Source organism: Phacochoerus africanus, chromosome 3, assembly GCF_016906955.1.
Source record: "Phacochoerus africanus isolate WHEZ1 chromosome 3, ROS_Pafr_v1, whole genome shotgun sequence".
Lineage (NCBI taxonomy): Eukaryota > Metazoa > Chordata > Mammalia > Artiodactyla > Suidae > Phacochoerus > Phacochoerus africanus.
The window spans coordinates 171,443,904-171,458,074 of NC_062546.1; the positions used below are offsets into that span (position 1 = coordinate 171,443,904).

At 39.0% G+C, this 14,171-nt stretch overlaps 1 protein-coding gene across 2 annotated transcripts in view; it reads left to right on the top strand.

The window, feature by feature from the left end:
- Positions 1 to 3,928, top strand: part of NOP58 (NOP58 ribonucleoprotein) — a 29,151-nt gene extending 25,223 nt beyond the window's left edge. For both annotated transcript variants that reach the window (XM_047773259.1, XM_047773261.1), the window contains 3 exons: positions 1,147 to 1,280; positions 3,064 to 3,224; positions 3,627 to 3,928. In XM_047773259.1, the coding sequence (XP_047629215.1) occupies positions 1,147 to 1,280; positions 3,064 to 3,224; positions 3,627 to 3,677 (346 nt within the window). In that variant the 3' untranslated portion in view covers positions 3,678 to 3,928. The remainder of the gene's footprint in view (positions 1 to 1,146; positions 1,281 to 3,063; positions 3,225 to 3,626) is intronic.
- The last annotated feature ends 10,243 nt before the right edge of the window (positions 3,929 to 14,171 follow it).

The window sequence follows — 14,171 nt, forward strand, 5'->3', positions numbered from 1 at the left end:
AGGAAGTCAAAAGTTAATAAGATGTATGTGGGAGAGACCCAAGAGAACCAAGTCACTCCTTTGTTTCTTAAATTATAAATGTTTTTAACCTATAAAAGTTAAATGTAGCCATGAAGCTACAATTTTAATAGAACATTCCTTAGCTTGTTTTGAACAATTTTCTAATGTTCCCAGGCCATTATACTTATGACATTAAACACGTGCTTAAAGCACCAATTATGAGATTTAGTTCACATTTTTGGCAATCAGATCTTTAATTGTTTTCTTTCTACTCCATTAGAACAAAAGCAAACATTTGGGTTTTAGGGAATCTTTATTCCTGTGTAACCCTTCTTATTCCTCTGCCGCCTGGAAACTTGTAATGAAGTTGAATTGCCCAGTGTTCTAAAACTTCACGGATAGGTTCATTTTTCACCTTCTAGTATAAAACATTTGGTGTAAAGATATGTCCTCCATTTTCTCCCATGCTGATTGAATATTTATTTTTCTGTACTGTAGTCACTACGTTGATTACACAGTCAAAATTCATTCAGCTCACATTGTCTTCTGGATATATTTTGGCCATGCCCAAGGCATGAGGAAGTTCCCAGGCCAGGGGTCAAACCCACGCCATAGCAGCGACCTAAGCTGCTGCAGTGACAACACCGGATACTGAGCCACAGGAAAACTCCTTTCCTTAGGGGGGAGAGGGGGTCATCATTTGAAGTGTGATTTAACTTCTGGAGATTTTTCACTTTATAAGCTACCCTAAAGCCACTTTAATGAAACATAGGCTTTTGTAAGTATTACCCAGTGGTGTTTCTTTAAATCTCTTTAGAATTTTTTTTTTTCACATTTTTTAAAAGTTTAAGATTTCCCATTACGGCTCAGCAGTAATGAACCTGGCTATTCATGAGGATGTGGGTTCGACCCCTGGCCTTGCTCAGTGGATTAAGGACCTGGTGTTGCAGTGAGCTGTGGTGTAGGCCACAGCTTTTGGGTCCCTCGTTGTTGTGGCTATGGTGTAGGCCAGCAGCTGCAGCTCCGATTTGACCTCTACCCTGGGATCTTCATATGCCATGGGTGTGGCTCTAAAGACAAAAAAAATAAAGGTAGTTGATTTACGGATGTTTGTAGAGATTTTCTAAAATTCTGTGGCTCTTTCAGTGAGGTGAAGACTTATGATCCTTCTGGTGACTCCACACTGCCAACCTTTTCTAAAAAACGCAGGATTGAACAGGTAGACAAAGAGGATGAAGTTATTGAAAAGAAGGCCAAAAAAGCCAAGGTTAAAATTAAAGGTTCGTTTCAATTTTTTAATGTTATTTACACTCTTGATCCCTGAGAAGCACAGACTTTAGGAGTTCCCATCGTGGCCCAGTGGTTGACTAATCCAACTGGGAACCATGAGGTTGCGGGTTCGATCCCTGGCCTTGCTCAGTGGGTTGGGGATTTGGCGTTGCTGTGAGCTGTGGTATAGGTCACAGATGGGGCTTGGACCCCCCCATTGCTGTGGCTCTGGCGTAGGCTGGCGGCTACAGCTCCAGTTAAACCCCTAGCCTGGGAACCTCCATATGCCATGGGAGCAGCCCTAGAAAAGGCAAAGAGACAAAAAAAAAAAAAAAAAAGGCAGCAGCACAGACTTTTAAGTCCTGCAGAAATACACACTATTGAACTTCATTGTGCAACCACCCATATTAAAAACTAATGGCATTTTAGTAAGCCATCACGTTCTCTGGGAATAGTTAGAATATTGTTAAATTTATCATGTTATACTAAATGTACCAAAACCTTACTTTCTATCATGTGAACCCCTTTGAGAATCAGCTTAAAATAGAAGGGGGAAAAAAGTATGTGGTTTCTAATTAGTTGCTCAAATATTTTTTATTATAGTTGACTATAAAATTGATGGAGCAGTTCTTCATTGTTTCTGTTACTTGAAAAGGACTAGAGTGATGATTGGGTAGCCTGCCATCTTCGTAGTAATATTTAATAGGTGCTCTTAACTGAATTAGGCTCTCTTATAGAGTTGATCAGTGAGTTCTCCCATATCACCTGCACCTGTGGTCTAGCAAGAGCTGCATTAAATCAGTAACTTATTTAATTTTTGGTTTCTAAATAGCTTAGTGGTCAAAAGTTGTACTATCAGGAGTTCCCAGTGTGGTATGATGGGATCAGTGGCATCTCTGCATTGCCAGGACTCAGGTTCAATCCCAGGCCTGGGACAGTGGGTTAAAGGCTCCAGCATCACCACACCTGTGGCATAGGTTGAAACTGGCTCAGATCTGATCCCTGGCCCAGGAATTCCATGTGCAGTAGTGTGGCCAAAAAAGAAAAAAGATGTATGATCAGCAAATGTGGACTCCTACCCTGAATAAAGAAAACATAAGCAAGTTATTTAATTCTTGTGTTTCTGTTCCCTCATTGAATAGTAAGGAGGTCCCTAAACCCCATTAGTAGTAGCATTTGAAACACCCAAGGGAGTTCCCATCGTGGTGCAGCGGAAACAAATCTGACTAGGAACCATGAGGTTGCGGGTTCTTAACCCACTGAGTGAGGCCAGGGAACAAACCCAAGTCCTCATGGCTATTAGGTTCGTTACCACTGAGCCATGACGGGAACTCCCTTGAGTCCTCATTCTAATGTGCCAAGCATTTATGCTAAGCATCCTGCATGTGTTAACCTCATTAAATGCAATGAGAAGACTAAATTTTATAAAGATCATGATGTTGAGTTTACAGAGGTTAAATGACTTACTAAGGGTCACATCAGGTGGAATAAAGCCAGGTCTCTTAACTCCAAACTCTTAATCATTTCCAATATAACTTACTAGTCCAAAAATGGTTTGGAGATCAGATGATTTGATTTGTTTTAATACCTGATTTCTTTATATATGTATGTGGTCATGAGAAATTTATTTTTGAGCTTTATATCATTTGTAAAGTTAGTAGAATTAGACTAGGTAGATATTTGAAGGACCTTGGCAGCTATAAAATTATATATATGTAAGACTCCCCAAGTGTTTGGAGAGAGAAAAGTCTGATGCAATATTAGTTGTTGTGCATTTACACTTACCTTATTCAGTTGAAGAAGAAGTAGTAGAAGAAGAAGTAGAAGAAGAAGGAGTACAAGTGGTTGAAGAACAGGAGACATCTGTAAAGAAGAAGAAGAAAAAGGACAAAAAGAAACACATTAAGGAAGAACTCCCTTCTGAGGAAGAACCATGCACCAGCACAGCAATTGCTGTATGTTTGTTTTTAATTACCTATACTGTAGTGCCACGGACAGGGTTTCCACATTTTAGTCTATTCTTTGTGGCCTAGAAATGAGCAGGGAGGGGTTTTTTAATGATTTTATTGAAGAGGAAATAGAAATAAAACAACGTTGTATTTTTATATATAATTTATAAAAAGCCATTTCCCAAACTTAGACTCTTAATTTGAAATGGGTTTTGGTTTGAAGAAGGAAGAGAATATCATTTGCTACAGATCACAAAGCTGATTTTTATGTTTTTATATTTTAGTCTTCCCCCAAAATTGTTTTAAGGGAAATAGAGTAGACCTGCTTTGCTTTTAAGAGGAAACGTTATTTTTAATCACCCATTCATTTACAGTTCTTTCAAAAGCATTCTTTTTTATTATTTTCAGAGTCCAGAGAAAAAGAAGAAAAAGAAAAAAAAGAAAATTAATGAGGACTAATGGAATGAATCATTCTTTCAAAAATTTCCTAATTGAACCACCTGTCCACATCATGCTTAAGATTCAGTCAGAAATAACATCAGAGATGCTCTCTAAAATATTTGATGGCAGGTTGGGTGAAACAGTGATTAATCATCAGTAGCATTTCATGCTTGTTTGTGTCTTGACACCACTTCAACTAAGAAATGACATTTTATGTCATTTCTTAGAATATTTGTTATATAAATAAAAATATTTTCTTTTTATTTTAAGGCAGTTTTGTGATTTCTGTATTTTAGGTAGAGAATATTTGGCCATTTCTGTATTTTATTTAGCATTTTGTGATTGTTATTTTGATAATTTTACCAGCAAAATGAAAGCTGTGAACCATTCATTTGAAACTTAGCCTTTTGTAAAGCAGTAATTAGAAACTCTGTAGTTGTGAAAAGTGCAAGGAAATGATTGTTAATCTATATCCTGATTTGTTTTGTTTCAGACATGTTGAGGCATGTGGAAGTTCCCAGGCCTGGGATCTAACCCATACCATAGCTATAACCAGAGCCACAGTGGTGACAGCGCCGAATACTTAACTTGCTGCCCCACAAGGGAGCTCCCTTGATTTGTTTTAAAGTAATCTAAAGTAGCTGCGTCCATGGCATATGGAAGTTCCCAGGTCCGGGATCATATCTGAGCTACAGCTGTCAGATTCTTAACCCCTCGCACCACACCAGGAACTCCTAAAGTGACTTTTTAAAAAAGACAATATAAAATGATTTTATAGTAAGGAATAAGGGTGAAACAAGATGAACCCAAAAAAAGTCAGTAGTGTTGAGGCTTATAAACTAGGACCAAGAACACCAAAGAGAAATCTTTCTTTCTAGAAGGTGGTATTTTAATAGGTGAATGGCAGCCTCGGCTGTCAGCCATCTAGTCATGATAGTCTCAAGTTTAATGGACTTTTATGTCTCGCATTTCTGTGTATGCCACAGGCATAGTGATTTAAAAAAAAAAAAAAAAACCTCAATAAATCATTCAGCAGTGGAGAAGCTAAAATGATGGTAAGCTTTGGAGTTTTACCTCTGCTTTTCATGTAATCTTGGGCAAGTCAGCAACTTTAGTTCCTCATTTGCAAATCAGAGATAATGGTAAGCTTTATTCCTCCTAACAGTGACTTGTAGAAAATAAGATAATATGAATTTTCAGAGATGAAAATACATTTCAAATATAGATATTTTAATTGAAGTAAATGCTACATAAAGTACATGTAGCCATCTCTAGAAAATTCTATAATGAAACATTATTTTTGCCTCTAGGAGAGTATTGTCATTTTGTATCACCCAGTAATACTCCAGACCCATCCTTGATTTGGGATGTAACAGACTTTATTACAACAAATTTTGATGAAAGTGGCCTGTTGACCTGATAGGACTATATAATCCAAAAACTTTATCTTAAGCAACATAGACCTTGAAAATACTAATTAATAAGCTTCTGGTTGTTTTGAGTAGTCTAGTGCTAATTAATAAGCCTTCTAGTCGTTTTGAGTAGTCCTGGGGAAAACCCAGATAAATCATAGCGCTATCAGCTTAAGTGCTAAAGTCCTGTTTAAAATACCAACTAAAAGGTAGATTCAACTTCTGACTCCATCTGCTGGGTCTTGAGTCTGCTTACTTATCCAAGCCTTGGCTAAGCTTTGTCCTCTGCCCAGAGCTTCAGCCTCAGAACACTATCTACAGTTCTGTCCTTGAAGAATTCCCTTAAATCCATTTGTTGCCTTTCTGAGATCATCTTTTAAAACATATCTGAAACTAGATTTCTCTGAGGATTGAGAGAATGTAAAGGGTTTTTTAAGGACATTAATTTCCTTCTGCATTCATTGAACATCTCCCCTCTTAATGTCTGCTCAGTGATGAGTGAATGACCCGTGGAGGAATTAACTAGGCTTTTGTCTTAAATGAAAGTAAAATTAAGAGTACATCTGGGAGTTCCCTTGTGCAGTGGGCTAGGGATCTGGCATTGTCACTACAGCAGCCCAGGTTTGATCCTTGGTCCAGAATTCCACATGCTGCGGGCACAGCCCCTCAAAAAAGAATGCTCTTTTTTTTTTTTTTTTTAATGTTTTAAGATCATTAAATCTATAGATTATTTTCTGTTTTAATTTTTTTCACCTGAAAACATTCCTTGCAGCAAGTATCAAATAGTGACTCTTCTGGAGTTTTTTACAGTTTTGATACTGGGTTTGGTTTTAAGGAGTAATTAGGAGTACAGTGGTCTCTTGAACAAGATGCATTTAAACTTCATAGGTCTTATTAGAGGGGAATTTTTTTCAGTGGTAAATAACTACAGTACACAGATGCAGAACTGGCAATGGCCAAGGCCAGCTGTAAAGTTACAGACCATTGTTCAAGGGTCCGCTAATTAGAACAGCAGTTCTCAAGTTTTGTGGGAATTAGAATCACCTGGAGAACTCTTAAAATGTAAATTTCTCACTTGGTAGATATAAGGCCCAAGAGTATGCATTTTGAGGAGTTTCTAGCTGACGATTTGTACACCTTTTTCTGCTGTACTAGGTGGACTCCCTTCTGTTTTGCTATTGCAAACTAGAATGTAACTGATGCCCAAGAAGTCCAGCTATTATCTCCTTAAAATGAGGACATCAGGCAGCAGCTACATGGCAAGTAGTCTGAGGAAGGCTGAGCATTTAATCTGGTCTGTGCTCCTTGTATGTATAGTATATTCCAAAACTTTTAAGTTTCTGAAAACAAAACACCAGATTTGAAACAGCACTCAACATTGCCAAAAGCATATTTGAAAGAAATAGCGAAAGTTTATGGACTAGTCTCAGATGTGTATTTCCTCAGTCTTACTTTGACTATAAACTTAAGATGCTAAATGGGTATTCATACCAGTCTCACCATTCTTTCATATGTCTACTGTTGTTTTTCTTTGGAGTGCTTCTAGGTTTTTTTGGGTTTTGTTTAATTCTATTACAAAGAGGCAGTGAATATCTTTGTACATTTATCTTCATGAACTTGTCTTTCTGTAGCATAAGTTTCTAGATGTAAAATTACTGTGTCAAAGGGAGGGATTAAGGTAAAATAGTGCCATTTTGCCTCAAATACTCTAGTGATATTTATTCCAACCAGTAGTGTTAAGAGAATGCTCCTCTTTCAGGAACTGTCTCACAAATTGTCTTTTTATTAGTATCTACTGCAACCTCTTGCTTGCTAACACAATTTTACACATAGTTGTTAAGGTGGTTTGTTTGTTTTTTGAAGGGTCACACCTGCGGCATATGGAGGTTCCCAGGCTAGGGGTCGAATCCGAGCTACAGCTGGCGGCCTACGCCAGAGCCACAGCAACACCAGATCTGAGCCTCGTCTGTGACCTACACCACAGCTCATGGCAATGCTGGATTGTTAACCCACGGAGTAAGGCCAGGGCTCGAACCCTCATCCTCATGGACACTAGTTGGGTTCTTAACCTGCTGAGCCACAATGGGAGTTCCACTTCTGTGGTTCTTAATTAGGGTCTGCTATTATTTAATGGAAAATATGAAGTAGTAAGCCTAAAATGGTAATGAAGCACTTACTACATCTCAGGTGCTATTAACTTAGTCTAACAACCCTTTCTAACACTATTATGTATACTGTTAGGCCCACTTTAACACTGAGATGCACACAGAGGTTAAGGAACTTAGTGCCATTCCAATGATTAGGAATGCCTCTATAATGCTAATGCTCTATGGTTATGAAAAGCGCAAGCTACTCAGTGTCCAAAGATTCTCTTAATAGCCTGAAGATAATTGGAATCTTACTGAAATATGTGGCAATTGGTGTATAGATGTTTTTTCTTCTGTATGCTTGAAAATGATCATAATTAAAAGTTCTAAGCAATAGCATGCTATTTATTTTGCTTTAGTTTCTACGTTCTTTATTTCTGAAACTTTTCAGCATTGCTGGTCTGTGAGCATTTGGGGAAACCCACTGTGAGCCAGGCCTTTGTTAAATGGATGACCAGGAAAACTCAAGGAGACAAGATTCAGCAGCTGCTGCCCTTAGGGAGTTTACAGAGTGAATTTCAAACCTCATAGCCTCCTGGGATGGTCTAGTTCCCTTTCAGAATCCTTTGTGTTTTGAGGAACAGGGAATGCAGGGAAGCAACAAGTAGAGCTCTCAACGTTGAGAAATACAGAAATTATGAAGAAAAAGCTGCAGGGGAGATGAGTTTATGGGAGAGAAATCATCCCCTTCCCTTTCTCTACTAAGCACAAGGTCTGCACACTGAGGAAAGTAGAGAACTGCAGAAAAAACAGCAGAGACCTACCCCTTGGCAGTAAAAAGAACTGTAAGTATAGCTGCATCCCATTGTATCCCACATCCTCACCCTAAAACTGCTCTTCAACTGCCCTTGAGCCTTGGCGATTTGGTGCTTGGGAGAGCAGTGCTGTGGCATAGAGGTATAGGGAAGCTTTCTCGTGGGTTCTTGGGGCCTCAAAACTCCTACCTTGCTAACCTGAGCCAAGAAGCAGAGAATGCCTTGGTTTAATAGCAAGCGTAAATGTTACATGTGCCTGACTCGGAAAAGAATTGGTCAGACAACAAGTGCATCTATTTATATCTTATAATCTGCTGGGCCAGCAACATGCTAATAACCAACTGGGTATGATGGAGAGGCCACAAGCTGACTGTCAAAATGGGAAGATCACTGCACTAGTGGTCAGAGAAAATAATACACATGAAAGTGCTGCCTAAGCCAAAAAGTACTGTATATAGTATCTTTCCTGTTAGGACGAGCTGGTTTCACCATTGACTAGTTCATGTCCTTGGACTAGTGAACCTGTGCCCTCTCAGAGCTTCAGTTTCTTTATAATGTGGAAATAATAGTTCTTGGCTTATCTTATCTGTTGTAGGATTCTTAGAAACTCAGATGAGATAGTTTATACAAAAATACCTTGTCAGCTGAATAAATGTAAAGTATCATTACTCAAGATCTATTCTACCTAGAATGGGTAAGTGGTATTCCAGAAAGAAGTCAGTGGAAGGGATTAGGGAAACTTTTACTGCAGCCACCAGCCAGTCATTTACCATTTATGTTTTCTTTCTGAGCACACAGCTTGACTGTATACCATCTTGGCATTTGGATGTGGCCATGTAACTGAGATCAGTCAATGGAATGTTAATAATATACATCACTTGGAGGCCTGGCCCCTGAAAATACTCCATCGCACTCTTCGATGCCTTATTTTCCCCCCCCAACACCCTGCTGGCTTAATGCAACCATGGTAACCTCAGGAGCCAAGTGTTAAGATAGAAAAGCTACCAAGTAAAAGAAACCCCTGGTTTGGGGAACAACTATGCACTGATCTGGAACTTCCATTTTGAACTTGGGAAGAAATAAACTCTCATTACGTTTGGGTCCTTATATTGGCTTGAACCATATGAAATTCCAGTGTTTGCCTATTTTATCTATAAAAAATAATTCCATGATTTAAACTTAGAAGATATTCTGGTTTGTTTCAGCAGCTAATGCAGCCTTAATACACCTTCTTAAAGGAAGTTTGTTTTTGTTTTTGTTTCTTTATTAAGGGCCGTATCCATGGCATATGGAGGTTCCCAGGCTAGGAGTGGAATCGGAGTTGTAGCCAATGGCCTACACCACAGCCACAGCAATGCCAGATCCGAGCCACCTCTGCAACCTACACCACAGCTCACAGCAATGCTGGATCCTTAACCCACTGATCAAGGCCAGGGATCAAACCTGCATCCTCATGGATACCAGTCATATTCATTTCCACTGAGCCACAACTGGAACTCAAAATTTTTAATTTTTTTGATCTTTTATAATAAATTGAAGTATTAATTTATAATGTTATGTTTCAAGTGTACAGCAAAGTGATTCATTTTTGTATATAAATATAATTCCTTTTCAGATGCTTTTCCATTTTAGATTATCATATTAAATACAGTTCCCTGTACTACACAGTATGTCCTTTGGTTTTTTTGGGGTTTAGGGGCTTTGGGGGATAGGTTGTGCCCACAACATGTGGAATTTCCAGCCAGGAATGGGATTTGCACCACAGCAGTGACCACGCCACATCTTCAACCTGCTGCAGCATGATGGAACTCAGAGAAAGTCTTTTTAAAAGCCACTTTTACAAAGGTGAGAGAGGAAATTGGGGTCAGAGATAGTAAACAGCCTGCTTTTAATTCAGATTGGGGTGTAAATATATTTGATTTGTTCCACAAAATGTTAGTCCACATCGTTTTAAAAAGTTGAATTGATTGCTGAATCAAAAATGTCTAATTGTCATGCAAACAAAATATTTTATCTTTGTCATTTGTTTTTTCACTTTAAAAATCAACATAGCAGGAGTTCCCGTTGTGGCGAAGTGGTTAATGAATCCGACTAGGAACCATGAGGTTGCAGGTTCGGTCCCTGCCCTTGCTCAGTGGGTTAACGATCCGGCGTTGCCATGAGCTGTGGTGTAGGTTGCAGACGCGGCTCGGATCCCGCATTGCTGTGGCTCTGGCGTAGGCCGATGGCTACAGCTCTGATTCAACCCCTAGCCTGAGAACCTCCATATGCCGCGGGTGCGGCCCAAGAAAGCAACAACAACAACAAAAAAAGACAAAAAACAAAAAACAAAACAAAAAAAATCAACATAGCAAAGAAAAATCCTAAAATCAAACTAAACAAGGCCAAAAGAACAAAACTTTAATAAACAAAGATTAAACTGTTTAGGACTTAAAAGAGAGAAATTTGTAATAATACAGTGCAGAGTTCTTTCTAAAATTTAGGAAATTCAGAAAACAAAAAGGAAAAGATTGATAAAATTGACCACATAAAAACTTGTATGGCAGAAATAGTGTAAAATAGTTAAAACTATGACAAGGCAATGGTTTCATTAATATATAAAGAAGTTAAGTTAATAAGAAAAAGATGAAAATTACAAATAACAATCCTAGAAAGAGTGTATAAGTGATCAATAAACATAGGAGTTCCCATGTGGCTCAGCAGGTTAAGTCTCTGGCATTGTTTCTGCTCTGGTGCAGGTTCAGTCCCTGGGCTAGCCTAGAAACTTCCATATGCTGCAGGTGCTGCCAAAATAAATAAATGAAAAATAAACACAAGAGGAGTTACACCCTATCAAATTATCCAATTAAATAATAATAGCATTACCGGAGTTGACCAGAATCTAGTAAAATTGACCTACACTGTAGGTAAGAGTATAAACTGGTTTGGAGGGCATTTCCCTAACAGCTTTTAACAGTGCTAATCGGAAGTTCCCACTGTGATGCAACAGAAAGAAATGAGGACTCAGGATCCATCCCTGGCCTCACTCAGTGGGTTGGGGATACAACGTTGCCATGAGCTTTGGTGTAGTTCACAAATGCACCTCAGATCCTGTGCAGTTGTGACTGTGGTGTAGGCCTGCAGCTCCAATTCCATCCCTAGCCTGGGAATTTCCATATGCCACAGGTGGGGCCCTAAAAAGACAAAAATAAAAGTGCTAATCAAGCAAAGATCCCGCTAGTTAAATGCACAAATACAGTCACAAAGGTCACTAAGATGTAGGTATGAGGATGTATATTAATTACAGCATTGTTGGTAACAGTAATACAAACCAGAAACAACCACAATATCCCACTAATAGAGGCCAGTAAATAACCTTTGTCCAAAAACTGCAGCCATTAAAATATAGAAAAATCCCCTAGACAGACACACTATTTCGTTGAAAAAGCAAAATACAGAAGCGTGAAACCATTTATGTAAAAATTTTAAAAGGATATGTACATAACTTTTTTCTTTATTTCCCTGGGACCCATATACAAGAAACTTAACAGTTGTCACCTTTGGAGACAGGGATTGGAAATTTGGGGATCAGAGGGTAGGGAGAAAGATTTTTGCTTTCCATTCATTTCTGTATTGTTTCATTTTATAAAAACTGTGCCTGTGTTATTTTTCACATAGATTATTTTCATTTTGAATGTAAAATAAACAAAGCTATAGTCCAAAACTACCAAAAAAGTTTTATCTAAAGCTATGATACCAGCTATTTGTTTTGTTGTTTATTTATTTATTTTGTCTTTTTGTATTTTTCTGGGGCCGCACCCACAGCATATGGATGTTCCCAGGCTAGGGGTCTAATCGGAGCTGTAGCTGCCGGCCTACACCAGAGCCACAGCAACTCGGGATCCGAGCCGCATCTGCAACCTACACCACAGCTCACGCCAATGCTGGATCCTTAACCCCCGAGCAAGGGGCAGGGATCGAACCCGAAACCTCATGGTTCCTAGTCAGATTTTTTAACCATGAGCCACCACGGGAACTCCTGTTTTGTTGTTTATTGATTTAGTTTTTTCCTGCAGAGATCAGGAGGGCTATGCATTTTTTTTTTTTTTGTAAGCTTTGGTTTCACATAATCTCCAAGACTTCTTTTTTTCTTTTTTTTTCTTTCTTTTTTTTTTTTGGTCTTTTTGTATTTTAGGACTGAACCCACAGCATACAGAGGTTCCCAGTCTAGGGGTCCAATTGGATCTATAGCCACTGGCCTACACCACAGCCACAGCAACGCCAGATACTTAACCCAATGAGCGTGACCAGGAATTGAACTCGCAACTTCATGGTTCCTAGTCGGGTTCGCTAACCACTGAGCCACGATGGGAACTCCTCCAAGCCTTTTCAAATAAAGAACAATGTGGAGAATGCAAAGTATGAATGAACAAATTATGTGTTTCATCAGTTTACCACTCATGCCCTCCCTTAGTCCCCAGTTACTAACTAGTTTATACCTTAGGCTGAGAAATCACTCTATGGTTTTGAGGGTATTAAGGTCTCATCCCCATTTTATAGCAGAAGAACTAATATCACAGGAGAGCTATGGTGACAGGATTACAACTCCAGTTTCCACCTGTTTAGTAAATGAGAGAAACCTAATGTCTGTGAACAATTAGACTGGGGACCAAAGAGTTGTAGTATGTGTAAAAGTTAAGGCAGGAGTTCTTATGGCATAGTGGGAACAAATCCAACTAGGAACATGAGGTTGTGGGTTCGATCCCTGGCCTCGCTCAGTGGGTTAAGGATCTGGTGTTTCCGTGAGCTGTGGTGTAGGTCACAGAAGCGGCTTGGATCTGGCATTGCTGTGGCTGTGGTGCAGCCTGGTAGCTGTAACTATGATTAGATCCCTAGCCTGGGAATCTCCATATACCTCGGGTACGGCCCTAAAAAGCAAAAAAAAAAGTTAAGGTAGATGATCTGATTTGATCCTCAATGATATGTAATAATTTAAAAGAAAGCACAAGTAGATGTTGAGATTTGCTATTCACTCTCTACGTGTTCTAAATGTGCTTTTCTTTCTCTTGGTCTTAGAGCTTTCCTCCATTACTCATCAGTTCTTAGGATTGCATTTTCTTTCCTCTTCCCAAATCACAGATGTTTTCCCACCCTGTGAAATGTAGTGACTGGCTAGCCAGAGCATTACCGCAATTGTGTTTTTCTGAAGGAAATCCTTTTTTTAACTGCCAGGAATTTCAGGCTCCAAACTGGGGGGGAAAAGGGGAGGATTTTTGGCATACCACCAGGTAATTGCCTTCTTTTCCCTTTAGCCATCTGAAGGCGACTGGCTGGAGCCCAAGGATAAAACCACAGCCTCCAAGGGCTGCTGGAAGGGACAGACTTTCAGGAATCCTGGGAGGTTAAGACCAGTCATTTCCCTCCCTACAGACAGGACCTCTTTAAACCACAGCCTAGCCTAACTTTAATGCCTTCCAAAAGGAGAAATTGTATAAACTTCGTCGATCACATGTCCAGTGTTAAAAACAGTATCATAAAACCTTTTCTTTCATTTAAATCAAAGTTTGGCAAACTTTTTCTGCAAAGGATCAGTAAATAAATATTTGAGCATTCACAGACCATTTGCTTCTATTGCACCCATTTAACTTCTGGAATGTAAAAACAGCCATACACAATATCTAAACAAATGAGCTTGGCTATGTTCTAATAGAACATTATGGACACATGGCACAGGGGGTTAAGGATCCAGCATTTTCTCTGCAGCAGCTCAGGTCACTGCAGTGACGAGGATTAGATCACTGGTCTGAGAACTTATGGCATAGCTTGAAAAAAAATGTGTGTTTCTGTGTGTGTGTGTGTATATATATATATATATATATATGTATATATAATGTTCTATAGCCAAGAGTTTAAAAGTTACTCATCTAACTAGAATCTCCGTTTTGCAACATCAGCCCCTTTTCTTCTGCTCTTTCCTCAAAATGAACAGTTTTGTTATTTAGCTCATTTTAAGGGCCTCTCAAATAATCAACAATTCAAAGAAATTCAGTAAGCCTTATTTTTTTCTATCCCCTCCAAAGAGAAGTGATCCTGTGTTGATCCCCTTAGTAGTAACTCTAATGCTTCTCAAGACGGGAAAATGAAAACACATTAGGACCCTGAGCGTTGGAACCTATTTATCTCCCCAGGCTTATCTCCTCTCATTCTCTTCTTTGATCA